Source organism: Equus asinus, chromosome 21 (assembly GCF_041296235.1).
Source record: "Equus asinus isolate D_3611 breed Donkey chromosome 21, EquAss-T2T_v2, whole genome shotgun sequence".
Taxonomy (NCBI): Eukaryota; Metazoa; Chordata; class Mammalia; order Perissodactyla; family Equidae; genus Equus; species Equus asinus.
Window position 1 is genome coordinate 50,009,607 of NC_091810.1, and position 26,930 is coordinate 50,036,536.

The window sequence follows — 26,930 nt, forward strand, 5'->3', positions numbered from 1 at the left end:
AGAGGTTCTGTCACAGGCCAGAGGAGCCTAGGGAGACATGACAATGAAATGCAATGTGGTATCCTGGATGGGATCCTAGAACAGAAAAAGGACATTAGGTAAAAACTAAGGGGATCTCAACAAACTATGGACTTTAATTAAAAATAGTGTACCAATATTGGTTCATTAATTGTAACAAATGTACCATAATAATGTAAGATAATAATAGGGGAAGCTGTGCATGTGTGTATGGGGGAGTATATAAGGGAAACTCTGTATTACTGCTCAACTATTTTGTAAATATAAAACTGTTCTAAAAACTGAAGTTTAAAAAAGGTGAAAGACAAAGTAATTAGATTCTTGTTTTGTTTGTTTGTTTTGTTTTTAAAGACACCATGTTTCTTTCTTTTCTTTCTTTTTTTTTTTTTTGTGAGGAAGATTAGCCCTGAACTAACATCTGCTGCCAATCCTCCTATTTTTGCTGAGGAAGACTGGCCCTGAGCTAACATCCGTGCCCATCTTCCTCTACTTTATATGTGGGATGCCTGCCACAGCATGGCTTGCCAAGCAGTGCCAGTCCGCACCCGGGATCCAAACCCGCGAACCCTGGGCCACCAAAGCGGAATGTGTGCACTTAACTGCTGCGCCACCAGGCTGGCCCTAGAAGATTCTTATTTCATTTCTAAATCATAACATAATTTTAGCTGGCAAAATATTAACACACACTTAAGCACCTTTTGTCTGATTTATACAAAAGGAAATTTTAACTGAGTGACTTTTTGCAAGATCACAAAAATAGAAGCACAATAAATCACGTATACCAGTAAAAGGAAGTAGAGTTCAGAGGCACGCTATTTCAAAAGTCACACTCATTTTTTGTAAAAATTTAAAATGCTGTATTAAAATAGTACAGGAATATAAAAATGGTAGCTTCCTCTCCCTTCCCTTGAATCCATTTTCCGGAAGTCACCTGGCTGAAAGTTTAGAGTGAGTTCCTCCGGATTTTTTTATATGTAGTATATTGGAAGAGGTACGTCGTTTTGTTTTGTGTGTGTGTTTTGTTTTCCCAACAAGGAATCCTTTTCACAAATTGGTCTCTAAGCAATTCCATTTTTCTCAGCAATATATTGTTAAATTCCTTCCATGTCAACCGTCTGAATTTACTTCTTTTTTTAAGAGAAAATTGTGACTTTCAGCAGCTGCCTCGCAGGCTCAGGATTCCACGCAGGTGCTTTTGCCCCAGGGCTGTGATCCGCGGGCACGAGGCCACCTCGAGCACGCGGTGGATTAGGGGCGCCTGCAGTTCGTGAGAAACATGGCGAACTCTGCCTCCCAAGGGTGAAACGGGAAGACGGACCACGGACGGACTCGCGTAGGACGATGAACAGCCAGGTGGACAGATGAGCGTAGGTAAGGGCGGACGCGCTGACAGAACCAGTAAGCAGCCGCGAGTGAATATCCTCGATCCCCGCCAGGGGGCGGGCGAGAGCCAAGTCTGCGGTACTGCGCCTGCGCCTCGGGCGCCACCGCGTCTACTCTACGCATGCGTAGCGCTGCCCAGCGCCGACTGGAGCTTGAAGATGGCGGCTTCCGCGGTTTGCCGGGCGGCCTGCTGCGGGACGCGAGTGCTGCTGCACACCTGCCGCTCGGTGAGATGGCAGCGAGAGGGCAGGGCTACGGAGCGCGGGGCTTCGGGACGCGGACAGGGAGCGAGCTGTTAGCCGCAGCTGGTCGAGATTGAAGAGGTCGGGGGGGTCAGGGCCGTGGGAAGGTCATGGCTCAGGGCGGGCATGGGAGTCTCGCGGCTGGCCGGGGGTCGGGAACGGGGGTCCTGCTGCGGGCTTTGGAGTTGAGGGACGATCCCCCAACCCAGTCCTCAGTTCCGGCTGCCGCTTTCTAGCAGCCCGCCCTGCTGAGGTCGCCTGCCTTGCGGGGCACCGCCACCTTCGCCCAGGCCCTCCAGAGCGTGCCAGAGACGCAGGTCAGCCTGCTGGACAACGGACTGCGAGTGGCTTCGGAGCAGTCCTCCCAGCCTACCTGTACGGTGAGTGGGGGCCGCTGTGGGGAGGGCGCCTCCATATTGGGCCAGGCGTCTTTTCTCAGGTCGAGGTGTGACCTTGGGCTCGAGTCCTCTGGTTTAAGTCAGACTCCTGCTCACTCACCGCTGGATTGACCGTCCTACCCCAGTTCCGACCCTGGCTACGCCCTGATTTCTTGGGGGCAGTCCTTACCGTAGCCAACACTAGTTTAGCATATGATGCCTCTGAGGCAGGAGGCCAAGTTCTTTGCCAGCTTTTTCTTAAGCGGCCCATATGAGAGAAGTGATCCTGTCTTCGTTTTACAATGAGGAAAATGGGGTTCAGAGACATTAGGTGACTGCTGGCCTCACAGCTCAAAGTTATAATCTGCTAGTTAGACCAGGAATGCATTGGGCAAGAAATAGACTTGAAGATTCCAGTGAAATAGATGAGCTTGCAAAAATAAAAAAAAAATCCTAGAAATTGCCTCAAGGTTGGAAATCTTGGCTAGATATATGAATAGGTGAGAAGATTCTCAAGAAGTAATTCTCCCCCTTCTTCGCATCCCAAACTCCATGGCTAAGTGGTTTTATTGGTAAAGGCTTTCAGTTTTCCAGGAACGAATAACATCCTGTGAGGTGATGGGCAACTTTGTTTTTACACAGCACCTGTATAAACTGACCCAGAGCCTATTAAGAAGGCTTGGTAGAGATTGCTGTATTTCATGGACACTTAAGATGCTCTAGATTGTAAGGAGCATCACTGTGGGCCAGTGCCAGAGAAAGAATGCTGTCAGTTAGAATCAAAGGATACCATGGAGGGGCCGGCCCCATGGCCGAGTGGTTAAGTTCATGGGCTCCACTTGAGCAGCCCAGGGTTTCGCCGGTTTGGATCCTGGGCGCAGACATGACACCGCTGATCAAGCCACACTGAGGCGGCGTCCCACATGCCACAACTAGAAGGACCCACAACTAAAATATACAACTGTGTACTGGGGGGCTTTGGAGAGAAAGAAAAAAAAGGATACCATGGATTATAAAATGCATATGGCTTTCCAAGATGTTAGATGTCAAATAGATGTTTATGTAAGAATTTATGACATATGGTATGTATATCAACATCTCTTAGGAAAGTAGATGTGAAAATTTTAAGTCAGCTGTGAACAAATAGTGAATTAAAAGACTAGATCCATGTGACTATGTCAAGTGAGTGGTGTGCTGTGTGTTTCACGGCACACCGGAAGGGTATTAAGAATATTACAAGATTTTCTCATTGTGTGCCAGGGAGACACTTGGCAGTGTTGGGTGTCCAGGTCTGATTAAAAACTTTTTTGGGGGGACTGGCCTGGTGGCTCAGCAGTTAAGTTCCCACCTTCTGCTTCAGCAGCCTGGGGTCCACCAATTCAGATCCCGGGTGTGGACCTATGTACTGCTTGGCAAGCCATGCTGTGGCAGGCATCCCACATATAAAGTAGGGGAAGTTGGGCATGGATGTTAGTTCAGGTCAGTCTTCCTCAGCAAAAAGAGGAGGATTGGTGGTGGTTGTTAGTTCAGGGCTAATCTTCCTCAAAAAAAAAAAGAAAATTAAAAAAAACCTTTTTTTTAAGTGTGAATGAAGGCTACTACCTTAATAGGATAAAATGGTCAGTATCTAAACCAATAGCCTGCTTCCTTCATGATGGGAGGTTAAAATAACCAGAACAAAAGCAGGGTATAATTTTTACAAAGGAGGAAATTCTTCCTAAGTTGTTTGCAAATGATCTGTTGCTTGCCTAGAAAAAAACAAAAAATCAACTGAAAAGCGAGACTCAATTTAAGAACTTCCTATGGTGATGGGACCAGGTGAACATGTACAGTTAGAAACTTCCCAGGGAGTCCTTGATAACCAGTCAGGAAATAGAGCAGGAAGGAGAGGTGATGCAGCCCGGGGCACCGGCTGCACTTCCAAGCACAGGGGCCCTGCCAAGACAGCTCTCCCCAACCCTGGGACCACGAGCCCCCATGCGTGAGGCTTGTGCTGAGGCACCCAGGGTGGAGTGTGAGTGGAGGCTGGGGTGGTTTGTTTGTTACCTTTGTCGGTGGCTTCTTGTCCAGGTAGGGGTGTGGATTGACGTTGGCAGCCGTTACGAGACTGAGAAGAACAACGGGGCAGGCTACTTTGTGGAGCATCTGGCTTTCAAGGTGAGACTCCTGAAGTCCTGCATCTCCCCTGGGCTTAGAGCTGCCTGTTGTCCCTCCTAAAGATGCAGATCAGAAAAGTCAGCCTCCTCAATTATAGGCTTCAGCTGGGGCATGATCGTGGCTGACTTTTCTGGAAGGAGCCACGTGGGCTTAGCCTCTCCTGAGTGAGTACCTGTCTGGTGAGACCCTGCACAAGGCCCCCAGAGCCAAAAAACCTGGGGAGCCACAGGAGCTCCAGTATTCACTAGAGAGGGCAGGCCTGTGTTGTGTGTGTGTGTGTCGATGTGGAATTGTGGAATACACATAGATATACACGTGCATTGTAAGAAACCAACAGACTTGGGTGGGCATACGTTCTTGTGAAACACTCTGCTCTGGTGGAATACCTGGGCGTCTCTTATTTGTAGAAGTGACTACTGAGATTTCTTGAGGGTAGGGGCAGTCATCACCACTGTAGGCCGTCAGCCAGCACATATTGGTATGGAGTAGAGACTTGAGTTTTTTAAGTGAATGAAAGAAATGGAGGAGGAGATATGGGATGGGTTGGGGTGTGGAACAGGAACAGGCAGCCTAGCCAGCTGCAGCATCACATGTGTATAGATCTTGACATGCATGTATATGTGCCAGCGGACAGCGTCACTGCCACCCACACACACACAGGAATAGGGCTGAGTCCCGCAGAAGTCAGTAGGACACACATAGAGTCGTGTGAATGGTGTGTGGGGAGAGTGGGTAGTTGTAGCATCACCGGAACACAGGTGTGAGCTTACCTGATCGTGACTTCAGATACGGTGAGGGGGGAATGCTGGTAAGATCTGGCTGTTGTAGGAGCTCTGGATTTCAGGTAATACTTGCTTTGGCCATGCCCTTCTTTCCTGGCCCTTGGCTGTCTCCATTCTATTGGTTAATGATGCTGTGGCCTCTATCAGTTCATGGTCTGCTTAGCTCTTGGTGAGCATAGACTCTGGGCCCTATATCCCCAGAGTCTTTGCTGAGGGAGGTACTTATGAACCAGTCTTACTGGGACTTTAGCCTGTGAGGATGGGGGTCCTGGGCTCCCATGTAGCTCCTGATTGGTCCTGTTGATGTCTGGTTTCAGGGAACAAAGAATCGGCCTGGTAATGCCTTGGAGAAGGAGGTGGAGAGCATAGGGGCCCATCTTAATGCCTATAGCACCCGGGAGCACACGGCTTACTACATCAAGGCGCTATCTAAGGACCTGCCAAAGGGTAATGCCTGGAGGAGGGGCAGGGGCAGGGGGATAGGACTCCAGGGATGCAGAGAACAGGCACCCACGAGCCCCTGGCCTGGCCAAAGAATGGGGTTACCCTTAGAATATGGCCTTGCAGCAGGGCAACCAGGGCTGCCAGGCCTGTGGCTTTTGTGCTGTTATTGGTCTCCTCTGGCCCACCTGGTGCCCAGACCTGTCCTTCTTGTATCCAGCTGTGGAGCTCCTGGCCGACATTGTGCAGAACTGCAGCCTGGAAGACTCACAGATTGAGAAGGAGCGTGATGTGATCCTGCAGGAGCTGCAGGAGAATGATGCGTCCATGCGAGACGTGGTCTTTGACTACCTGCATGCCACGGCATTCCAGGGCACACCTCTAGCCCAGGCTGTGGAGGGGCCCAGTGAGAATGTCAGGTGAGAGTTGGCTGGGCCTGTGGTAGAATTTGTTCCCCCGTTCTGGGCTGGCCGGGCCACATCCACACACATTTGTTTATAGTTGGCTGAATATCTGTACTATTTTCCTAATTCACAGAACTGGAGATGTTTTCTCTGTTGCTGTGTTGTCCCTGTGAGTCTTTAAATGCCTCTCTGGTCTTCACTCAAATTTCAGGCTACATTTCCATGCATGTCATGATACCCTAAGGGAGGAAGCGTCTAGGTATCCCATCAGTGTGGCTTCTTGTCCTCTGGTGGGACCAGCTCTGATGCTGCCCCTGGAGAGCCCCAGAGTGTCAGTTTGCACTCTCCTCAGAGAGGACTATGAGCCTGTCCTGAGGTCAGATGTGAGGTGGGGCCAGGTGAGGACTGCCTTCTGGGCCCCGGAGGAGTGGGTGGCACAGATGGGGAAGAGATTGAGTGGTGTGCTAGGGCTTGCTTTTCAGGGAATCCATGTTTCTTCTGTCTCTCCTGTCTGTCTCCTCAGCCCTGTTTTGTGTGACCCAAATTACTGGTTTGGGAGAGGTATTGACCCATTGGCCATGTGTCTTGACAGGAAGCTGTCTCGTGCAGACCTGACTGAGTACCTCAGCCGGCATTACAAGGCCCCTCGCATGGTACTGGCAGCAGCTGGAGGTGAGTGATGGGCTCACTGAGGCCCTGTGGTAATGGGTAGGTGGGCACCAGCCTTGGTTATTAGGGTCCAGATCTCCTGGGTCTGACCATAGGGGATCTTACACTTCTGGAGACGTGTTCCCACCCTGTCCTTGAGGAGAGTGACCACTCTCCTCTCTGAGGTGGGGTAGATTCTACCCTGCTGCTACCACTGTGACTGGCCACGCGGGCTGCTACTCCTCCTCTTTAGTATAGGCCTCAGTTGGGCTGCTGGCCCCTCCAGGCCTCAGGGCTTTTTCAGCCCCACCTGTTCCTAGGAGACCCAGTTTGCAGGCTGGTGGAACCTGCAAGCCCCTAAGCTTGTTCCTTGTGGCTTTGCCAGTGGGCAAACCAGACATTGGATGTGTGACGATGTACATTTGATGACAGACTAGGCAGTGTCTTGAAAGGAAGCCACACTGTGGTAGGGGGATTTTAATGGGGGACTCGGTTGGAGGTTAGGGGGATGCTTTTGAAGCACATGTTGTTTGAACAGAGGCCTAAAGAATTGTGAGAATTAGTTAGGGGGATAGTGGGGGATCTGAGTAGAGGGGAAGGGCAGTGTCATGGCCTGATGTGTCTTTTAAGGCTTGCTCTGCTGCCATGCGGGGACCAGAACAGAGGCAGGCAGACCAGGGCAGGGCTGTGGCAAGTACCTGGTGGGACATGGCAGGAGGAGGAGAGAGAAGTGGATGTACTCAACATGGTTTTATAGATGGGAACTTGACGGAGGTCTGGACATGATGGGTAGGGGACGGGAGCAGGGTCAAGGATGCTTCCCCGGCTTATGGTCTTGGCACCTGGGTGAGTTAACTGGACTGATAGGAAGAGCATGATAGGTGGCTTTGAGGCCATTGAACCTGGGGAAGAAGAGCAGTTTGAGCTACTGACACATTAGACTTGGGTGAGTTCAAGAGAGTCTGAGCTCATGGAAGGAAAGAATGAAAGACTGAAGCACCTGGCAGGCTGACACTCTGGGAAAGGCTGCCCACTGTCACAGCACCCACCAGTCTAGGTGCTAAGGCAGTAGAGGCTTCCTCTCGGAGAGGCCAGGAGGTGAAGTCTAACGGGTCCTGAGGGCATGAATTCATATTACTTGTAAATGTCCCCAGCTTTCAGGGGATCCCAGAACTAGTCACAGCTCTGCAGTAGGACCTCTTTATGCCCTCTCACTTGCCACCCCCACAGGAGCAACATCCAGGATCTGCTTGAGGAAGGGCTAGAGGGACAAGGCAGGGCAGGTGGCCTTGTGCCCATCCTTGATGCAGGTGAGACTGCATCACATGGGAACCCATTTTTGGATTCAGCATGCTGCTGCTTTCCTGTGGGTGAGGCGCTGGGAGCTGTTCCACCCTGAGGTGCCTGCCCTGTCCATGAGGCAGAGTCTTTGTCTGGAGGATCCTCTTCCCTCACCCTGTCCTGATGTCATGTCTTCTTTCTGCCATCTCCCACTGAGATAGGACGTGGGTTCCCTGGCTGTGTGTGATTCCCTCTACCCTGTGCCTGGGACCCTGGCTGGCCAGTGACACTGCTGTCTGTCTCGGCAGGGGTGGAGCACCGGCAATTGCTAGACCTCGCCCAGAAGCACTTCAGCAGCATCTCTGGGACATACACAGAGGACGCTGTGCCCACTCTCGCTCCTTGCCGCTTTACTGGCAGCGAGGTAGGCCACCTGGTGGGCAGGGCTACTACTCTCAGCCAGGGCCTCTGGGAGGACCCTTGCATGTGTGGTTATCCTCATGGCTCCAGAGATGCCTCAGGAGGTGGGAAGGGGGCCTCACAAGCACACGTGCATGCACACACTCCACCCACACCTGGCACCTTTTCTGGTCACCTGGGCAGTCTACCTGTCCCTCAGCCTCACCATGTACTTTTTCAGATCCGCCATCGTGATGATGCCTTGCCTTTGGCTCATGTGGCTATTGCGGTGGAGGGGCCTGGCTGGGCCAACCCGGACAATGTGGCCCTCCAAGTGGCCAATGCCATCATTGGCCACTATGACTGCACTTATGGTGGTGGCACGGTGAGTACCAGGGCCAGGCATGGAACTTTGGCTTCAAGGAAGAGAGGGTGCTGGGGCTGTGGTCTCCTGTACTGTGGTGTTCAGAGTGTGGGCCATAGACAGGAGGGTGGGTGCTGACGACCCTTGCCTCTGGCAGCACCTGTCTAGCCCACTGGCTTCAGTCGCAGTGGCTAACAAGCTGTGCCAGAGTTTCCAGACCTTCAGCATCTGTTACGCAGAGACTGGGTTGCTGGGTGCACACTTTGTCTGCGACCGCATGAGCATTGATGACATGATGTTCTTCCTGCAAGGCCAGTGGTGAGTGCCAGCCCAGTACTACCAGGGGCGTGGGGGCCTTTGAGCAGGATAGTGGGAGGCTAAGAGACAGCACTCTCTCTCAGAATGAATACCACCCCCTGCTTTAGGATGCGCCTGTGCACCAGTGCTACGGAGAGTGAGGTGGTCCGGGGCAAAAACATCCTCAGAAATGCCCTGGTATCTCATCTGGATGGTGAGTCCTGCAGCCCTGTGGGGAAGGGTGGAGTGCATCCTGGCAGTGACAGTCCCATTGTGGACACCGTTCCTAACTGAGATTGGAAAGGAAAACTTTGAAGGTCATGCCATACCCCACCACCCCACCTGCAGGGGCTTGGAGTTTGGAGTTTCACATACAGGTATGGGTGGGCCAGGTCAACAGCCCATTGCTACAGCAATAGGTTTAGAAGTGAGGGTTGTGATCTGGGGTCAGACCAAGGTCCAGGTGTCAGCCTGAAGCTGGAAGTTGGAGGTTTGGTGTGTACCTGTGGTCCAGGACTAGACTGGATGAATCTGTAAGCTTCCCCTACCCTTGCAGGCACCACTCCTGTGTGTGAGGACATTGGACGTAGTCTTCTGACCTATGGCCGCCGCATCCCCCTGGCTGAGTGGGAAAGCCGGATTGCGGTAACACGGGCCCTGGGAGACGTTCTGGAGTCTTGATATGGCAGGCTCCTAGAGGATGGAGAGTTGAGGCCTGATGGAGCGCAGACAGCTCCTAGAGGCATCCCTGGTGTCCTAGGCAACGTCACCAGCAGAGGTGGCATAATTGGAGGGCAGGGCACAGGGACTCATGGCTGTGGGGATGGGTGGGGCCCATGGAAGTCTGTAGCAGGGAGAGCCCTGCTGCCTTTCCCCTTTTGGGGGAAGGGGCAGCTTCATGGTACATGTGGAAGATTTTGGTTGGCTGGATCATGTTGACTGGCTGAAGTGGTCCCCAGGTGCCTGTGAGTCAATGTGCCTTCTGCTTCACCCTGCAGGAAGTGGATGCCAGTGTGGTACGTGAGGTCTGCTCCAAGTACTTATATGACCAGTGTCCAGCAGTGGCTGGATTTGGTGAGTGGCCTAGAAGGTCTGCTTTTTGTCCCCCTTAGGCCATTCCGTTGGCCTCCCCTTCTGCCTTTGCTCCCCTATCCCCCTCCCTACACTGGGAGCAGCAAGTTGAGGCCCCCAAGAGGCTCTGCCCAATAGCCTGGCTGCCAGGGAGTTGTTGCTCAGAAAACCTGTCCTAGCAGCTCCCTGACTCCCTGCCAAGGTGCCTCCATCAATACCCTACACCCGACAGGTAACGGACACCTCCGCGTGTGGGGTGGGGCTCCAAAGGCCAGAACATGAAGGGACAGGCTCAGCACCCCTGAGGGAATGTTCTCTCCCCTCTTTCCACTCAAAGCCTGTCTTGTGCTGCTCTGGGCAGCTCTGAATCAGGTGTGGCGCACAGCCAGGTGTCCCTGTACAGGCCAAGTACCCCACCCTGACGCCCCGCCCTATCTATCCCCCCAGGCCCCATTGAGCAGCTCCCAGACTACAACCGGATCCGTAGTGGCATGTTCTGGCTGCGCTTCTAGGCAGGAAGCCTATGCAAGCAAGAGGGCCGGGCCAGGGTTCCTGGTCCCCCACTGCAAACATATCACCTCAGTTCTTCAAACCTGTGCTGCAGATTACCACCAATAAAGTCCTGTGTTGAGAACTGTGTTGTCCCTCTCTTGGCATTGGCATGAAGTACGCTGGGCAGTGGGTTGGGGAACAGGGACTTCACCCCGCAGTTCTGCATCCCCTGGATCCTTCCGCCTTCCCACAGGCTGATGTGTCCTCAGCCAGGGGCAAACGTGGGGGCTGCAGCACAGAGGCCGGAAGTCTTTGATGCCTGCAGGGAGCTGAGGCCAGATGTTTCCACTTAGCCACATGGGGGATGCTTCTAGCCAGTCTGTCCCAAGAGCTGGGTGTGGGAGTCCATGAGAACTGCAGACCCAGCCTTTGCCCTGGTAGAGGCCCCAGTCTGGGAACTCGGGGCTCAAGTGGGAAGCCCCTCGCTGTGGGTCCTATGCAATCACCCTCTGGCAGTCCCTGGTCCTTTGGAAGGACTGGGGGGCCCAAGGACTGTCGTTGAGAAGCTTCCTTCATATGTTTACTCTGGATTCTGGGAGGAGGACAGCCTGGGGGCATAGTGTTCCCATTTGGTTTCTAACTGCTGCCTGGACAGGCAGGGCAAGAATCCTTTGCCTCCATTTGCCGCTGACTCAGGCTCCAAGAATATCCCTGAGCTCAGTGGGGCCTGAGCCCCCTCCCTCGACTAGGTCTGTCCCAGGCATGTCCTGAGCTGCTGGCCCAGTGATCCCCTCCCCATCTCCCTGAGGCAGCCAGGACATGGTGGAGCTCTCAGCTGTCTAGTCCTTCCACCTTTGGGCTCTCGTCCCCAAGGCAGGTAGGCCTCTCTTCCTGCACCCCCCACCCCCACCCCTTCCACAGTCAGGTTCCCTGGGAACCTAGGGGGAGTAGAAGTGAGGGGCTTGAGTGTCCTGTGAGGAAGGTGCTGCTTGCAATCATAAGCGGGGTTCTTGGACAAGGGTTGTTGAGAAGAGAACTATTCAAACCCCCTCCAGCATCCCAGCCTTGCAGTAGCCAAAAGAACCCTTGAATCGCTCAAGCCCTGACCCATTGCTTTTCCTTCACCCCTGTTTGTTGTCAGAAGTTGTTAATTAGGAAATAACTGTTAAGTGCCTTCTAGAAGCCAGGGCTGGGGGACTCAGGTCATCCTCCAACTTTGTGACCGGTTGGAGAGAAGCTGCTGGACAGGTGCAGAACCCTGACAGGCCCACCCCTGGGTGCTTACAGATGCAGCACACCAGACTGGGGGAACAGCAAGTGCCAAGTCTCTTGCCCTAAGTTTGAGCTCCTGGAGGATGGGGCTTTATTTCTCTTCTAAACCCAGGCCTGACCCTCAAAGGCTTAAGGGATGCTGGACACATGAGAGAGTTCGAGCTCCTGGGAATGATCTGGACCTAATGGACTTTGCGGACCAAGCCAGGAATTTGATCTTCACTCTGGAGGCATGTTAGGGGAGGTGCATTGGAGGTTACTGGGAGAAAAGTGGATTGGTCAACCTGAGCTTTAGCATGGGGACTCTCGCTGGATTTCTGTGGCGAGCTAGTGAGCCACACGCAGAGCAGAGGTCACCGACGTAGAAAGAGCTGGAGCGAGCTGTGGGGACACGAGCAGGGCAGCATCCCCAGCAGGGCTTGGGTACCACAGGGGAGAGGTCGGTTGGAGGAGGATGACCTGCCTAGTTTTGGCCACAGTTCTGGTGAGAAATTTGGAGGTATCCAGGGCAATGGGATATGTAGGGCTGGAATGCTCAAAAAAGGCCCTAGTTGGAGACAGATATGGTACCACCTGGCAGAGATGGAGACTGAAGCCAGAGAAGGAAATGTCTGAGGGAGTGTGAGAGGGAGAAGGACAGAACTCAGGCCCCACTGCCCTGATGGAAGGAGCTGGCCTCTGGGGCTGTGCCGTAGGCTGTGTGCCTGCCAGGAGGCTTGATCCAGGGGCCTCAGAGGGCCACACACCTGCTCATGAACCTCCTAGGAGTTCCAGACATGCACTCATCCCCAACCTTGCTTCTACCTCCCCAAGAGCCTCTACCAGAAAACTTTGAGTGACCCCCTCACAGCAGGCAGCCCTTCCTTTTTGGGGGGGACCCCTCATGGTTCTGATGAGGTTTGCCTGAACACCCTCTCAGCTGGGCCTCCAGTCTCCCCTAAAGGCTGGACCCACATGTGTGTGTGTCCATACTGTATGTGCCAGCTCTGCCCTGCTCTCACCCACCCTTGCTATACGAGAGGTGAGGGTCTTGGAGGCAGGGGCTGCCTCTGTAACAAGAGCATGACTGATTCTCTGCTGCCCTCCCTGTAGGACAGCTTCAGGGGATGGGAGGTCCTGGGACATGGCTGAGGAGACCTTGATCTTGGAAAAAGTATCTGGACCCCATGGGTCACAGCACTGTATCCCATGATAATTAGGGGGAGGGTTCAGCAATAAAAGGGGTTGTTCTGTAGCTCCAGCCTTCTGGGCAATTGGAAAACAGGCAGCATGAATGGTCCTCAGTGCCCCTAGCTCTGGCCATCCCAGAGACCTCAGGCCCTGGAGGAGTCTGGGAGAGACAAGTTTATCAGAAATGCCATCCCCATCTCTCCCCACTTAGCCTGGGGATCCCCTGGGGAGGCTGTGGGCATGTTGGAAGGGGCCCAGTGGCAGTGATGAGTATAAATGTACTTTCTGGGCTTTGCAGTTATCCAGGACTGGCAGGGGAAAAAAAAAAAACGGGCCTGTTCTTCTTGGGAGTGTCTCTCTGCTTTGGTGTCACCCTCTTATCATGAACAGATATGCATATACAAAGACTCACCTCCTCAGGACAGTGTCCCTGACCTAGGGGTATGTTGGGACCGTCCACAGTCACACAAGTCAGTTGAGGGAGACAGGGAGATGGCCGGGAAGTCAAGCTGGTTAAGGGGAGAGGAGTGGGGCAAGGGTAATTATGAAGGTGGAAGCTACAGGTGGACCATGAGGACAGTAAGGAAAGGAGGGAAGGGCCCAGGGTGACCTCTGGGCCTGGTGGGGATGATGGGTGGAAGAGGGTCTTCAAGAAGAGTAGATCGAAGGAGGGGACTCTGGCAGGCCAGAATGAGGATGTGTGGTTAGGGGTACCTGGCTTGGGGAAGACAGGCTCACCAGTGGGGAAATAGGCAGGAGGGGGTGGATTCCTGAGAGATGAGCTGTCACTGTGGGTGGTCCCACCCTCCATGTATGGATAGACCCCCCCTGCAGGCACAGCTGGCTGGCATCTGTCTGGGAATGGTTCAGGGCATAGTTGGGGGTGCGTGACACTGGGATGGACACTTAAACATAAGCATGACACAGATTCTCTCCTTCTGGCTTCCCCCTCCAAAGCGGGGGCAGGCATTACTTGGATGCAGCCCAGTGGTGCCTTGCTTTCCTTGGGATGAGCCCAGAACCCCTCATTTGCTGGGGGCTGCTCTGCCTGTCAAGGGGTTTGGGGTGGGGCACAGGAGACCCAACAGACAGGGATGGCTGAATCACAGGAGTGGCCGTCGGGACTCATGGCCTGAGGGCTTGTCTGGGCACCCCCATAGGGTGCAGGGTGAGTCATCTCCAGCTGCAGGCTTCCCCACCCCCCACCATCCTCCTGCCTCTTCGGGCCCCCAGGAACCTATCTGAATTCCAGCCTCCAGCAGTCACTTTACTAATCACTCTGTGCTTGACCTAAAGCAGCCAAGACCTCTGACCCTAGATGGGGTTGGAGGGGACCTTCCTCAGCATCTGTCTGTAGAGAACCTTCTGGGGGATTCCTAGAAGCCACAGGAGGTGGGGGGTTTTACACTTAAGTGGAGACAGATTATCCGTTCAGGGGAGGGGAGGCGGGGGCGGCGACCTCTGGGACGGTGGGTGGGGGCGGGCCTCCTGGGTCCCCGCCCGCCGCTCCGCCCCCCCCGCCCCCCCCCCGCCCCCAATCAGGGACTTTTCTCTGCTGTGGCTGCGGGACTGCGGCGGCGGCTGGCGGCGGGAGCCGACGGACGGGCAGGCAAGACTGGGACCGGGGGTAGGGGAGCGCTGGGCTCGGTCGGACCTGCCAAGGCCGCGGGGGCCGAGAGACAGAGGCGGTGGTCCTGGCTGACCGTTTCCCCCACCCAGGATGAGGCTGCGGCTCCTGGTGGCCGCGCTCTGCGCCGGGATCCTGGCAGGAGCGCTCCGAGTCCGGGCCCAGCACAGGGAGAGAGGTGGGCATGGCAGGGAAGGACCCTGTCCAGGGCGCTGTACCCTGTCACCCGCGGCTCCACAGGGCCTTCATCCTGGATCCCGCTCCCCACGACCCCACGCGCGTTCCTCCTGACTCTCCCCGGACTCCCCAAACCCTCCGCCACCCGCGCTGTGTCCTCCAAACTGCATCCTATCCTATTCGAATCCAAATTCTGGCTCCCTAGATGAGCGCTGGGTCCCCTACCCTATGTCACTCTGCACTGGCCCCCTCAGTCCCAGATCTGCATCTGTGCAGGCGACTCTCCCTCCCCACCTCCTCACCAATCCTCCGGGGAGGAGGCTGCTCCAGGCCCCACCGCGGCTCACTCCAAGGTTTCCAGGCCCAAGACAAGGCCTACTCCCCGTCCCCAGCCCCCAGTTCCAAGGGACCGCAGTGCCCCGAGAGGGGTGGGTGCGTTCCAAGAAGAGGTTGTGATCACTCCTCCCGATTCAGTGACCTGCACGCGCCTTTACGCCGCTGACATCGTGTTCCTGCTCGACGGCTCCTCATCCATTGGCCGCAGCAACTTCCGCGAAGTGCGAGGTTTCCTTGAGGGGCTGGTGCTGCCCTTTTCTGGAGCAGCCAGTGCGCAGGGTGTGCGCTTTGCTGCTGTGCAGTACAGTGACGACCCACGGTGAGTGGTGGCCCCCAGAGCTGGGGACTCAGAGCTCCTACCAGGACCCCTCTCCCAGACAGGAGCAGAGAGCCCGAAAACTCCTAGACCAGGCTTTGGGGAACCCAGAGACTCCCCCAGCCACGACCTCCTCTGGAGACAGAAACCGGGATCTCCTAGGTAGAGCCCTTGCACCTGAGACACCTCCAGACCAGTGCCCCGCCAAAGACAGGGGCTGTATTTTCTGATCTGGAGATGGAGAGCCCCGGGGGGGGGGGGGGGGCCTGGGGAGCTCAGATGCCCTGTGCCTGTTGGATTCTCCATGTTCTAGCCTCCTGACTCCTTCAGCCTCTCCACTCACCAGAGGGCCTCCCTGTCTGGCTAACGTCCACCTCCCTACAACTGAGCCCTTCCTCCTACAATTATTTAATTAACTAGACCTCCAGTCTCCCTGAGGCTGGGAGCCCCAAGGGCTCCAGGCCTGCCCAGGCCCAGCCACAGGCAGGACATAAAGGGGTACCTGAGAAGTTTGTTAACTTGGGGGCTTCAGAGGTGGACGGCAGGAATCACAGAACCAAGAGGACTATCAAGGGGGCCTGATACAACCCTCACCCAGTGAACTCCTGGAGGCCAGGGCCACAAAAGGTCCTGGCCCCTAGCCTGTTCCTAATCCCCTTCCCCATAGGACGGAGTTTGGCCTGGATGCGCTTGGCTCAGGGGGTGATGTGATCCGTGCCATTCGTGAGCTCAGCTACAAGGGGGGCAACACACGCACAGGGGCTGCAATTCTCCATGTGGCTGACCATGTCTTCCTGCCCCAGCTGGCCCGACCTGGTGTCCCCAAGGTGATCTCTCACCCTACCGTGCCTCCCAAAGTGACCACAAGCTAAGTGTCTGAGGTAGTCCTGACTTGACCCCTGCACCTGCCCCAGGTCTGCATCCTTATCACAGATGGGAAGTCCCAGGACCTGGTGGACACAGCTGCCCAGAGGCTGAAGGGGCAGGGAGTCAAGCTGTTTGCTGTGGGTGAGTACCAAGCTGCGGTGACAGTTAAGTTGGGGCAGGGACCAGTCAGAAGGCATGTTGGCAGCTGAGCCCTGATTGGGTATCACCTCAGGGATCAAGAATGCTGACCATGAGGAGCTGAAGCGAGTGGCCTCACAGCCAACCAGTGATTTCTTCTTCTTCGTCAATGACTTCAGCATCTTAAGGACGCTTCTTCCTCTTGTTTCCCGGAGAGTGTGCATGACTGCTGGTGGTGTGCCTGTGATCCTGCCCCGTGAGTTCCTGCCCACACTGTGTGCCTTGACCTGGAGCTCTGACCCTGACCCTGACCCCGACCCCAACCTGGGAGTGCTGATTCCATCCCATGTGCTCCTGACACCAAGGTGGGGGTGATGTCCTCTGAGCCTGCCCTGGAGGTGCTGACCCTACCCCATGTGCTCCTGACCCTCGACCCCAACACTGCTCCATAAGTGCTGACCCCTGATCCTCCTGCCTGATGGCCTGATTTTCCCCTTTCCCAGCTGATGGTTCGACCTCTGGTCCACGAGACCTGGTGCTGTCTGAGCCAGGGAGTCAATCCTTGAGAGTACAGTGGACGGCGGCCAGTGGCCCTGTGACTGGCTACAAGGTCCAGTACACTCCTCTGACAGGGCTGGGACAGCCCCTGCCAAGCGAGCGGCGGGAGGTAAGGATGTCAGGAGTGGTAGGTGGAGGGCTGGGAACTTGGCTGGGCAAGATGAAGTGACCTCTGACCCTGGGCAGGTGAGCATCCCAGCTGGTGAAACCAGCATACAGCTGCAGGGTCTCCGGCCACTGACCGAGTACCAAGTGACTGTGGTTGCTCTCTACGCCAACAGCATTGGGGAGGCCGTGAGCGCGACAGCTCGGACCAGTGAGCACTTCTGCTAACCTCTGACCCACTTACCTAGCCACCCACCCCCGTAACCCCTTCCACTCCTGACTCCACTAATCCCTGGTGGGATCTTCCCCCAGCTGCCCTGGAGGGGCCAGAGCTGACCATCCAGAACACCACAGCCCGCAGCCTCCTGGTGGCTTGGCAGAGTGTACCAGGTGCCACTGGTTACCGTGTGACGTGGGGAGTCCTCAGTGGTGAGTGAGAGGTGTGGGCTGAGGGGGGGTCCCTGCACCTCAGACAGGATTGCAGAGTCCTGAATCTGCAAGGCCCATTCACTCCTCTGTGCCCCCTGTGTAGGTGGGGCCTTGCAGCAGCAGGAGCTGGGCCCTGGGCAGGGGTCGGTTTTGCTGCATGACTTGGAGCCTGGCACAGACTATGAGGTGACCGTGAGTGCTCTGCTTGGCCATAGTGTGGGATCTGCCACCTCCCTGACTGCCCGAACTGGTGAGAAGACTGGCTGCTTTTTTGGGCTGGGTGGGCAGGCAGGCAGGGCACAGAGGCCGCTGATGTCCCATGTGCCCTGGGCAGATACTTCTGTTGAGCAGACCCTGCGCCCAGTCATCCTGGGTCCCACATCCATCCTCCTTTCCTGGAACTTGGTGCCTGAGGCCCGTGGCTACCGGCTGGAGTGGCGACGTGAGAGTGGTCAGTGCAGGGGGGAGGAGTGAGCAGGCAGGGTAGGGGTTTGGCTTCAGCTGGCCTGACCCTGTCATCTTGCAGGCTTGGAGGTGCCAGAGAAGGTGGTACTACCCTCTGATGTGACCCGCTACCAGTTGGATGGGCTGCAGCCAGGCACTGAGTATCGCCTCACGCTCTACACTCTGCTGGAGGGCCGCGAGGTGGCCACGCCCGCCACTGTGGTCCCCACTGGTGAGGGCTCTGTGGCCCTGGCCAAGTAAAGGAGAAGGTACAGGGGCCCTAGGCTGCCTCTCATGCTATGCTCTCCAACAGGTCCAGAAATGCCTGTGGGCCCTGTGACGGACCTACAGGCAACCGAGCTGCCTGGGCAGCGGGTACGAGTGTCCTGGAGCCCAGTTCCCAGTGCCACTGAGTACCGCATCACCGTGCGCAGCACCCAGGGTGAGGTGGACACAGCCAGCACCTAGACGCACACAAAAGTTCCAGCCCTCGGGGTCTGATTGCATCCTCATCCCATCTCCTTCCACTCTTGGGTCTCTACAGCCTCCTCCTGTCTCCTTGTCCATCCATCTCCCAAGATGGCACTGAGCCCAGACCCATCGCAGGGCCTGTCTGCCCCCTGCTCTGCCCCAGCCTATATCCTCACCTGGGTCTCTCTCCACTCTCTGCCCTGCATCCCTGTTCATGGCTTTCACTCTTCTCCACAACCACAAGCTCAATGACCTGCCCTTCTGTTACCCTAGCTGTGACGACTGTCCCCACTGACCTCTCTCATCCAATGTCCCCGTCCAATACTGACCCCTGTCACCCCACATCCCTGCCTATCAATGACCTGTCGACTCAAATCACTGTCTACTGACTTCTGTCATCCTATATCCCATGTCCCTGTCCACTAACCCCTATCATCCTGTGTCCCATTCCTTACTGGCCTCTGTTATCCCATGTCACTGTCCATCACTCACTCCTTTTTTCCCATGTCCTCATCTCTCACCTTTTTCATCCCATGTCCCATCCCTCACTGACTGTTTTCATCCGTATCCCTGTCTGTCACTGACTGCCATCTCCCACATCCCTGTCTCTCACTGACCCCTGCCCACCTACCCTGCCTTCTCCCTTAGGGGTTGAGCGGACCCTGGTGCTTCCTGGGAGTCAGACAGCCTTTGACTTGGATGACGTCCGGGCTGGGCTGAGCTACACTGTGCGGGTGTCTGCTCGAGTGGGTACCCATGAGGGTAGTGCCAGCATCCTCACTGTCCGCCGGGGTGAGCACTGAAGGAGGGTTGTGAGGGACAGCTGCCTGACTCACCCCAATCCTGATCTTGACCCCTGACCTCTGTCTTTAACCCTCAGAGCCAGAAACTCCACTTGCTATCCAGGGGCTGCGGGTCATGGCGTCAGATGCAACGTGGGTGAGGGTGGCCTGGGGACCTGTTCCTGGAGCCAGTGGATTTCGGATTAGCTGGAGGACAGAGGATGGTCAGTGTGGGGTGTGTGGGAGGGTTGTTGAGGGGAACCATCAAGATATGGGAGACTAAGGGGACAGGCAGGAGCCATGCCAACACTTCCCTCCAACCCTAGGTCCAGAGTCCAGCCGGACATTGCCCCCAGGATCTACTGCCACGGATATCATGGGGCTGCGGCCTGGAACCTCCTACCAGGTGGCTGTGTCGGCACTGCGAGGGAGAGAGGAGGGCCCCCCTGTGGTCATCGTGGCTCGAACTGGTCAGGGCCTGACGCAGCCCCTTGGCTGTCTACCTCCAGAGCCCCTTCTGACCCCCATGCCTCCCATCTCGGACCCTTGCTTCTCCCCAAAACTCCAGTCTCCCCCTTCAGACTCCCACTGCCTCCTGCCTTGGAACCCCTGCTCCCACTTCAGTCTCCCTTGCCTCCTCTTAAGCCCGCCTTCTTCAGGTTCCTCTGCCTCTCCCCTAAGACCCCGCTGTCTCTGCCCTCGGATTTCTACCATCTCATCTCTCAGACCCCCACTGCCTTTTCTCCTGGACCCGATTCTCCTCTTCAACTTATACTTTCTCCTTTATCAGAACCCCCTCAATGCCTCCTAACACCTCTATCAGAACCCCACTACCTTCTCTGTCAGACCCTCTTGTCTCTCAGATTCCTCTCACCTGCCACCTCAGATCCCCATCTCCTCTCCTTCCCCCATCTGCTCCATTCACTACCTCCCCTGTGAGATCTCTGCCTCCTGTTAGATTCCCATAGCCTTCCCCTATTAGATGGCCCCCCAATGCCTCCCCCACCAGACTCTCCACTGCCTCTCCCCCCAGACCCACTGGGCCCTGTGAGGACAGTCCATGTGACTCAGACCAGCAGCTCATCTGTCACCATTGCCTGGAACAGAGTTCCTGGTGCCACAGGATACAGGATCTCCTGGCACTCAGGCCACGGTGGGGACCTGGGGTTTTGGAAGGGACCAGAGGTTTTGGAGGGTTGTGGGGGGTAGGTCTGTGTGGAATGGAAGCTGGGAGTTTCTTAGGGGTCTAGGTGGGGCATTGGAGGGCAGAATCTGGCTAGTCCCAGAACTGCCTCCATCCTCACTCCCAGGCCCAGAGAAATCCCAGTTGGTTTCCGGGGAGGCCATGGTGGCTGAGCTGGATGGGCTGGAGCCAGATACTGAGTACACAGTGCACGTGTGGCCCCATGTGGCTGGTCTGGAGGGGACCCCCGCCTCTGTGGTTGTGAGGACCAGTGAGTAGACCCTGGCCAGCTGCCAACCACATCCCATTGGCTATCCCACCCTGCTCTGTATTCGTGACTGCTCCAGCTGCCCACTCCATCACTGCTCAATGACTTCTCTTCCCACACTGACCTACCCCACATTGACTAAGTGTCCACCCACAGTGACCTCCTGTCTGCTGTGCACTGCCCACTCCAAGGCACTGACCTCTTCCCTCTCAGGGGTTGCCTACATTGACCTGTCCACACTAACCTCACACTAATCTTCAGACTTCCCTCCATAGACCATGCCTGAACTGCCACCCTGTTCTCTGCCAGTCAGTGGCCCCTGACCCTTAACCTGCCTCTGTCCCCAGACCCTGAGCCCGTGGGCAGTGTGTCGAAGCTGCAGATCCTCAATGCTTCCAGTGATGTTCTACGGGTCACCTGGGTGGGGGTCACTGGAGCCACAGCCTACAGACTGGCCTGGGGCCGGAGCGAGGGTATGATTCCCTGACATTGCCCTTGTCCCTCCTGACGGGGATTGCCCTCTCTGATCAGCCACTCCCACCCCTGACCGTTGTCCTATGCTCGCCTGGCCAGGTGGCCCCACCAGACAGCAGATACTTCCAGGAAACACGGACTCCGCAGAAATACGGGGCCTCGAAGGAGGCGTCAGCTACTCGGTGCGAGTGACTGCTCTTGTAGGGGACCGTGAGGGCGCGCCTGTCTCCATTGTCGTCACCACGCGTAGGCGGGGCTTGGGTTGGGGCGAGCCTTGGATTGGTGGCCTGGACGGTTTGGGGGCGGGGTTTGTGCTCGGTATTGGAAAAGGGACCAGGATTGGTGGTGAGCCTGGAGGGGCGGGGTCTGAGGGGGGAAGAGGGATGAAGCCTGGGGTAGTCAGAGGGACCAACTGGGGGCGGGGCATGTTCCAGGATTGGTCTGGAATTGGCGCAGGGCCCAGTAGGGGCGGAGCCTCCCTGATTGCCCTGCTTTCTCTCAAGCGCCGGAGGCTCCGCCAGCCCTGGAGACCCTTCGTGTAGTGCAGAGAGGGGAGCACTCGCTGAGCCTGCGCTGGCAGCCGGTGCCCGGAGCACAAGGTTTCCATCTGCGTTGGCGACCCGAGGGTGAGAGGTGCCCCGGTTGGGGGTTAGGGACCAATGGGGGCGGGGCTGTGGGCGGGGTCGGCGAGGTGGGCGAGGTTAGTGGGAGTGGGTAGAGTCTGTCAGTGGGGGTCTGCAGGATCTCCGTAGGGGAGATGAATCGGGTCTGGTGGGTGGGATCAATGAGGGTCAGTCGGGCACGGGCAGTAAAACGGGCAGGATCAGCGAGAACGGGAAAGATCAATCAGAAGGGTCGACTCCGTCAGCAGGGTCAGTCAGTGAGGCTGGCGGGGTCATCGTCAGTAACGTAGGTGGGGGTCAGTAAGGTGGGTGGGTCCATTAATGCTGGTCTGTGGCATCTTCCCATGTGCCTCTTGCCCTCACCCTCCCAGCTGTCCCAGGTGGCCAGGAACAGTCTCGGGTCCTGGGACCGGAGCTCGGTAGCTACGAACTGGACGGGTTGGAGCCAGCGACCCCGTACCGCGTGTGGCTGAGTGTCTTGGGGCCCGCTGGAGAAGGGCCCCCGGTGGAAGTGACTGCATACACTGGTATGCTCTTCTTCCCGCTGATGACCTACCCTGATTTCCTGCATCCCATGACCCTGAATGACTCCTCCTGTAGCTCCCCTACCACTTCTGACCTTGGGATGATCCCAACTTGACTTCCCATGACACTTTCTTCACTAAGATGAATCTGCCCCAGGATCTCCTTAGATCTCTCCCCTCTGGGTTCTCAGAACACAGACTCTGATCCTTGGTCTTTGGTTCCTCCTTCAGAGTCACCTCGTGTCCCAAGCACTGAACTGCGTGTGGTGGACACCTCAATTGACTCAGTGACTCTGGCCTGGACCCCAGTGCCTGGGGTGTCCAGCTACAGCCTGTCCTGGCGGCCACTCAGAGGCCCTGACCAAGGTGAAGGGGAGGCCAGGGTTGGGGTGGGCTGGCAGTTGAGGCTCCACGGAGGGCCTCTTGTTTAACTGAGTTCTGTCCTCTGCAGAAATGCTTGGGGCCTCACAGACACTTCCAGGGATATCGAGCTCCCAGCGGGTGACAGGACTAGAGCCCGGCATCTCCTATATTTTCTCACTAACACCCGTCCGGGAGGGTATACAGGGTCCTGAGGCTTCTATCACACAGAGCCCAGGTATGGTGGGCACAGTGGGAGGGGCATAAGGGGGTAGCTAGATGGGCTGACCGCTTCAGTAACTCAGCCCCCTTCCTGCAGTGTGTCCTCATGGCCTGATGGACGTGGTGTTCCTGCTCCATGCCACTCGGGACAATGCTCATCGTGCAGAGGCTGTGAAGCGAGCCCTGGAGCGTCTGGTGTCTGCGCTTGGGCCTCTTGGGCCACAGGCAGTCCAGGTTTGGCCCCAGAGGCAGCCAGAGCCTTACCTGTTCCTTCCCTTCCCCACCCTAGGCTCCACACCAGCTACCATTTCCCTGCCCCACCATCGGTCTCAGCTTTCTCCCAGCCCTTCCCCAGACTCCAGATCTGCTCACCTGCTGGTTGGCTCCCTATCCTACCATCACTGCTGACCACCTAATAGTTCAGGTTTAGTCATACACCCCAGGCTCTGTGTCTTCCCCCAGGCTCTCTGTCCCCCATCCCTGCTCTGTCATCCTCCACAGGCTCTGTGTCCCCCCCTACTCTAGATTGGCCTCCTGTCCTACAGTCACCGGCCCTCTCCACTGTTCCCGCTGAACAGCTCCCATGACCCTGGTGTCATCCTGCAGAAGATCCGCAGCATCCCCTACATGGACCCAAGTGGGAACAACCTGGGTAGGATCTGCAGGGAACATGGACTCTTGGGGCTGACCCCATTGGGAGCTTGGTGCCCCTGGATTCTGACATGTCCTTTCTCCCAGGCATAGCCGTGGTCACAGCTCACAGACACCTGATGGCACCAGATGCTCCTGGACGCCGCCAGCATGTGCCAGGGGTGATGGTTCTGCTAGTAGATGAGCCCTTGAGAGGTGACATCTTCAACCCTGTCCGCGAGGCCCAGGCTGCTGGTGAGGAGCAGGGCTGATGAGGATGAGCCTGGGAATAGGGCTTGCCCCAGCAAGATGGTCATGCAGGCTGCTGGACCCCTCCTTAGGGCTCAAAGTGATGATGCTGGGCTTGGTGGGAGCTGATCCAGAACAGCTGCATCGCTTGGTGCCAAGCACGGACCCTGTCCAGAACTTCTTCGCAGTGGATGATGGTCCAAGCTTGGACCGAGCAGTCAGTAGTCTGGCAACAGCCCTGTGTCAGACAGCTTTGGCCACCCAGGTTTGAAAGGGGCCTCTGGGGGGCTAAGTGGTATAGAAAAGGGGATTTGGGGATTCTTGATAGAACTGCCTGGCCTCAAGGAGACCTTGTGTCCACAGCCACAGCCAGGGCCTTGCTCGGTGCATTGTCCACAGGTAAGTGTCCAGGGTTGAGAGGGTGGGCGAGGGCACCCCTGGAGCTAGCCACTCTGACCCTCATTTGACATGCCTTTCCCCAGGGCCAGAAAGGGGAGCCTGGAGAGATGGTGAGCGGCCTTAGTGGGGGGTAAAGAATGGGTTGGAAGTCAGTGGGGCAGGGGGAGGTTGGCAACACAGGGCTCACTGATCACCTTTCCTAGGGCCTGAAAGGACAAGCTGGGCCTCCTGGCCCCCCTGGCCTGCCGGTGAGTGCCTCCCCACACCTGTCCTCTGCGCCCTGACTGACATACAGCCTCCTCACCTGCTCTCTCCTCTCAGGGCAGGATTGGTGCTCCTGGCCCCCAGGGACCCCCTGGAAGTACTATTGCAAAGGGCGAGCGGGTGAGTGTGAAGACCATTGAGGTTCCCCTAAGACACTCCTCGAAGTTTCCTCAGGGTTTTTAGAAGTGAGAAGGAAAAAGCAGAGTTAGAACCACAGGATATTCCTAGAAGCCTAAGTGGACATTATAAACCACACTAGGCTTTGGGGAAGGGTCTGAAGTAGAGGGGCCAGTGGGGTTTTGAGATCCCCTGGAGAGCCTGGATGGAAATTCTAAGTCCTAGAGTCAGGGAGGGCCCTCCGCCTCATCACTGCCCTTGTGCCTGGAGTCAGGCTCCATTCAGCTTGAAGAGGCCACTTCTCTGCCCCACTGCTTCACCCCCAACAACACTCGGGGGCTTATGGTGGTGAGGAGTCCAGATGAAGAATAGTCTGGGCTACTCCAGCAAACCAGGGGCACTGAGGGAAGGTCCCTTCCTGCCCTGACCTCTTTGCCTCCTTAGGGCTTCCCTGGGGCAGATGGGCCTCCAGGCAACCCTGGCCGCCCTGGGATTCCTGGAACCCCTGGCCCAAAGGTGAGCAAGCTTTGCCCTTGCAGGTCATGTGGTGGGGCACTTTGCTTGAGTGGTTGGGGTGGTCTGACTCTGGCTTCCATTTACAGGGCTCCCCAGGGTGGCCCGGCCCTCGTGGAGAACCGGTAAGTTGCTCTTCCTTCTTTACTCTCTCAGCATTTTCCCAAAGTTCTTTCTGCAGGATGGGGACCTGGGATGGTAGGGCAGTGTTGGCCCATGGGGGCCCACCCTGAGATGCGCCTGAGACCAAGCATCACACTTTGCTATGTTTTGTCCTCAGGGAGAACGAGGGCCTCGAGGCCCGAAGGGGGAGCCGGTAGGTGAAGGGGGAAGGGAGGGAGCCAGGATGTCCCAGGGAGGAACAGGGTTGTCCCAGGCAAGACACTGTGTAGGGGCTAAGGCGTGATAAGGACTAGCTGGGGCACCTCTAGGGGCTTCTCCCACTTCAAGGCTCCCATACCCTGCATCCTGTCCACTCCTCTCTGTCCCTGCAGGGAGAGCCTGGGCAAGTCAGAGGAGGCGATGGCCCAGGGCTTCCTGGGCAGAAAGGGGACCCTGGACCTCCGGTAAGTTCTGGGGTCTGTGGGGGGCAAGTGATGTGTGATGGGGGAACCAATGTGGGGGGAGTAAGGGTCTATGAGGTTGTACTTTATACTTTGTCTCCTCCACCAGGGCACCCCTGGATCTCGTGGCCCACTGGGGGACCCAGGACCCCGTGGCCCCCCAGGACTTCCTGGAACAGCAGTGAAGGTAATGGCATGACCACCATATGGTCTCATCATCTCCATGTGAACCAGTGACCTGGGGACCCCATTTGAACCCATATAACCCCTATTGGTCACTCTGAGCCTATGTGACCCCTTGACCCTCCATAATTCCTCAGTTCCTCCATGACCTTTGTAATCCAATTTGACCCCATGACCCTCATTCCTCCTGGTATCTTGGGGAGTGGAAGTGTCGTCCAGGGTCATAGGGTCATGATCTGTCTTCTAGGGTGACAAAGGTGATCGTGGGGAACGGGTAAGTGAGGAGCAAGGTATGCTGGGGGTGGCTTGGGATCTGGATCCCACTAGCCATCCCCTGACCTGCTGTTCTCTCCCAGGGTCCCCCTGGACCAGGTGATGGCGGCACTGCTCCAGGGGAGCCCGGGCTGCCGGTGAGGGGGACTTGAGGCTTTGCTGGGGACCCTGGGGGCCATGCTCAGGGGTATAGATGGAGGGGCTGAAGGCTCTGCTGGGGCAGTAGGTGCATGCTAGACCTCACAGTTTGGGGCTCACATTTTTTACTCACTTCCTCCTAGGGTCTTCCTGGAAGCCCTGGACCCCAAGGCCCAGTTGGCCCCTCTGGAGAGAAAGGAGAAAAGGTAGGAGACATGACTTCTTGGTGTCCCAGTTCTGGGGCAGAAGGCTCTGAGTGCTGGGGGGCACGGCCTCCCCTGGCTCTTCCACCCGTCTGTTTCTCCTTCAGGGTGACTGTGAGGATGGAGCCCCAGGTCTCCCAGGACAACCTGGGACCCCCGGTGAGCGGGTGAGTGCAGGGGTCAGGGGTTCTGAATGTAGTGGGCATAGCTCCTGCCCTGACCCTCAGCCGTCAACCCTCTACTCCATTCTTATGCCCAAACTGAAATCTCTGAACCTCTTCCAGGGCCTACAGGGACCTCCTGGAAATGTTGGCCCCAAAGTAAGTGCCATTTTGGAAGGGGTCTGGTATGAGGGGTGACACATTGTGACCCTTATAGGATTAGGGGAGGTGGGAGAACCAGGAGATAAGGATTCTCTCCAGGTCAGAGGAGGTGGGAGGGTTGGAGTTTGAAGCACCTTGTCTGGGGTTTGACAGTCAAGGCCCCTCTCCTATCTCTCTCCCCTCAGGGTGACCGAGGACTAACAGGGAGTGTGGGTGAGACTGGAGAGAAGGTAAGTGCAGCCCGGGGTGCCCTCAGGGCCTTGGAGGATCTGGGGCCAGACTCAGCACCAACCCATGCTGTTCCATCAGGGTGAACGTGGATCCCCTGGCCCGGTTGGACCCCAGGTGAGCCCACTGACCCCAATGCTAGTGC

At 56.5% G+C, this 26,930-nt stretch overlaps 2 protein-coding genes across 7 annotated transcripts in view; both read left to right on the forward strand.

Annotated features, from left to right (window-relative positions):
- The first annotated feature begins 970 nt into the window (after nucleotides 1-970).
- UQCRC1 (ubiquinol-cytochrome c reductase core protein 1) lies at nucleotides 971-10,498 on the forward strand. Of its 4 annotated transcripts, none has more exons than XM_070492320.1 (14): nucleotides 971-1,009; nucleotides 1,157-1,628; nucleotides 1,883-2,023; nucleotides 4,091-4,177; nucleotides 5,277-5,406; nucleotides 5,621-5,819; nucleotides 6,397-6,476; nucleotides 8,042-8,157; nucleotides 8,374-8,517; nucleotides 8,654-8,814; nucleotides 8,922-9,007; nucleotides 9,350-9,438; nucleotides 9,792-9,867; nucleotides 10,312-10,498. In XM_070492320.1, exons 2-14 carry the CDS (start codon nucleotides 1,380-1,382, stop codon nucleotides 10,374-10,376), a joined length of 1,623 nt encoding a protein of 540 aa, XP_070348421.1. In that variant the 5' UTR covers nucleotides 971-1,009; nucleotides 1,157-1,379; the 3' UTR covers nucleotides 10,377-10,498. The 4 variants fall into 4 exon arrangements, with proteins under 4 accessions (XP_070348421.1, XP_070348420.1, XP_070348418.1 ...); XM_070492319.1 differs by having other exon boundaries at nucleotides 989-1,009; nucleotides 1,880-2,023; XM_070492317.1 differs by lacking the exon at nucleotides 971-1,009 and having other exon boundaries at nucleotides 1,469-1,628; nucleotides 1,880-2,023.
- A 3,811-nt stretch (nucleotides 10,499-14,309) lies between these two features.
- Nucleotides 14,310-26,930, forward strand: part of COL7A1 (collagen type VII alpha 1 chain) — a 34,080-nt gene continuing 21,459 nt past the window's right edge. The window contains exons 1-44 of one of the 3 annotated variants that reach the window (XM_070492640.1): nucleotides 14,310-14,407; nucleotides 14,518-14,603; nucleotides 15,077-15,257; nucleotides 15,922-16,081; nucleotides 16,169-16,262; nucleotides 16,354-16,515; nucleotides 16,763-16,926; nucleotides 17,004-17,133; nucleotides 17,235-17,351; nucleotides 17,455-17,601; nucleotides 17,686-17,802; nucleotides 17,878-18,027; nucleotides 18,109-18,237; nucleotides 18,915-19,058; nucleotides 19,147-19,272; nucleotides 19,375-19,518; nucleotides 20,082-20,201; nucleotides 20,359-20,502; nucleotides 20,847-20,972; nucleotides 21,073-21,219; nucleotides 21,477-21,599; nucleotides 21,968-22,123; nucleotides 22,352-22,486; nucleotides 22,572-22,718; nucleotides 22,800-22,936; nucleotides 23,228-23,354; nucleotides 23,441-23,587; nucleotides 23,674-23,846; nucleotides 23,945-23,980; nucleotides 24,064-24,090; nucleotides 24,184-24,228; nucleotides 24,302-24,364; nucleotides 24,806-24,877; nucleotides 24,964-24,999; nucleotides 25,155-25,190; nucleotides 25,369-25,440; nucleotides 25,547-25,624; nucleotides 25,868-25,894; nucleotides 25,977-26,030; nucleotides 26,175-26,237; nucleotides 26,342-26,401; nucleotides 26,519-26,554; nucleotides 26,743-26,787; nucleotides 26,867-26,902. In XM_070492640.1, coding sequence (XP_070348741.1) covers nucleotides 14,519-14,603; nucleotides 15,077-15,257; nucleotides 15,922-16,081; nucleotides 16,169-16,262; nucleotides 16,354-16,515; nucleotides 16,763-16,926; nucleotides 17,004-17,133; nucleotides 17,235-17,351; nucleotides 17,455-17,601; nucleotides 17,686-17,802; nucleotides 17,878-18,027; nucleotides 18,109-18,237; nucleotides 18,915-19,058; nucleotides 19,147-19,272; nucleotides 19,375-19,518; nucleotides 20,082-20,201; nucleotides 20,359-20,502; nucleotides 20,847-20,972; nucleotides 21,073-21,219; nucleotides 21,477-21,599; nucleotides 21,968-22,123; nucleotides 22,352-22,486; nucleotides 22,572-22,718; nucleotides 22,800-22,936; nucleotides 23,228-23,354; nucleotides 23,441-23,587; nucleotides 23,674-23,846; nucleotides 23,945-23,980; nucleotides 24,064-24,090; nucleotides 24,184-24,228; nucleotides 24,302-24,364; nucleotides 24,806-24,877; nucleotides 24,964-24,999; nucleotides 25,155-25,190; nucleotides 25,369-25,440; nucleotides 25,547-25,624; nucleotides 25,868-25,894; nucleotides 25,977-26,030; nucleotides 26,175-26,237; nucleotides 26,342-26,401; nucleotides 26,519-26,554; nucleotides 26,743-26,787; nucleotides 26,867-26,902 — 4,518 coding nt within the window. In that variant the 5' untranslated portion in view covers nucleotides 14,310-14,407; nucleotide 14,518. The remainder of the gene's footprint in view (nucleotides 14,408-14,517; nucleotides 14,604-15,076; nucleotides 15,258-15,921; nucleotides 16,082-16,168; nucleotides 16,263-16,353; nucleotides 16,516-16,762; nucleotides 16,927-17,003; nucleotides 17,134-17,234; nucleotides 17,352-17,454; nucleotides 17,602-17,685; nucleotides 17,803-17,877; nucleotides 18,028-18,108; nucleotides 18,238-18,914; nucleotides 19,059-19,146; nucleotides 19,273-19,374; nucleotides 19,519-20,081; nucleotides 20,202-20,358; nucleotides 20,503-20,846; nucleotides 20,973-21,072; nucleotides 21,220-21,476; nucleotides 21,600-21,967; nucleotides 22,124-22,351; nucleotides 22,487-22,571; nucleotides 22,719-22,799; nucleotides 22,937-23,227; nucleotides 23,355-23,440; nucleotides 23,588-23,673; nucleotides 23,847-23,944; nucleotides 23,981-24,063; nucleotides 24,091-24,183; nucleotides 24,229-24,301; nucleotides 24,365-24,805; nucleotides 24,878-24,963; nucleotides 25,000-25,154; nucleotides 25,191-25,368; nucleotides 25,441-25,546; nucleotides 25,625-25,867; nucleotides 25,895-25,976; nucleotides 26,031-26,174; nucleotides 26,238-26,341; nucleotides 26,402-26,518; nucleotides 26,555-26,742; nucleotides 26,788-26,866; nucleotides 26,903-26,930) is intronic. The other 2 variants (XM_070492642.1, XM_070492641.1) reach the window with 2 other exon arrangements.

Bases quoted from the DNA above. Each gene is read 5' to 3' on its own strand.
- UQCRC1 (XM_070492319.1), top strand. From the start codon at position 1,380: ATGAGCGTAGGTAAGGGCGGACGCGCTGACAGAACCAGTAAGCAGCCG. The intron at 8,815-8,921 runs GTGAGTGCCAGC...CCCCTGCTTTAG, and splicing joins TTCTTCCTGCAAGGCCAGTG to GATGCGCCTGTGCACCAGTG. The intron at 9,008-9,349 runs GTGAGTCCTGCA...CTACCCTTGCAG, and splicing joins CCTGGTATCTCATCTGGATG to GCACCACTCCTGTGTGTGAG.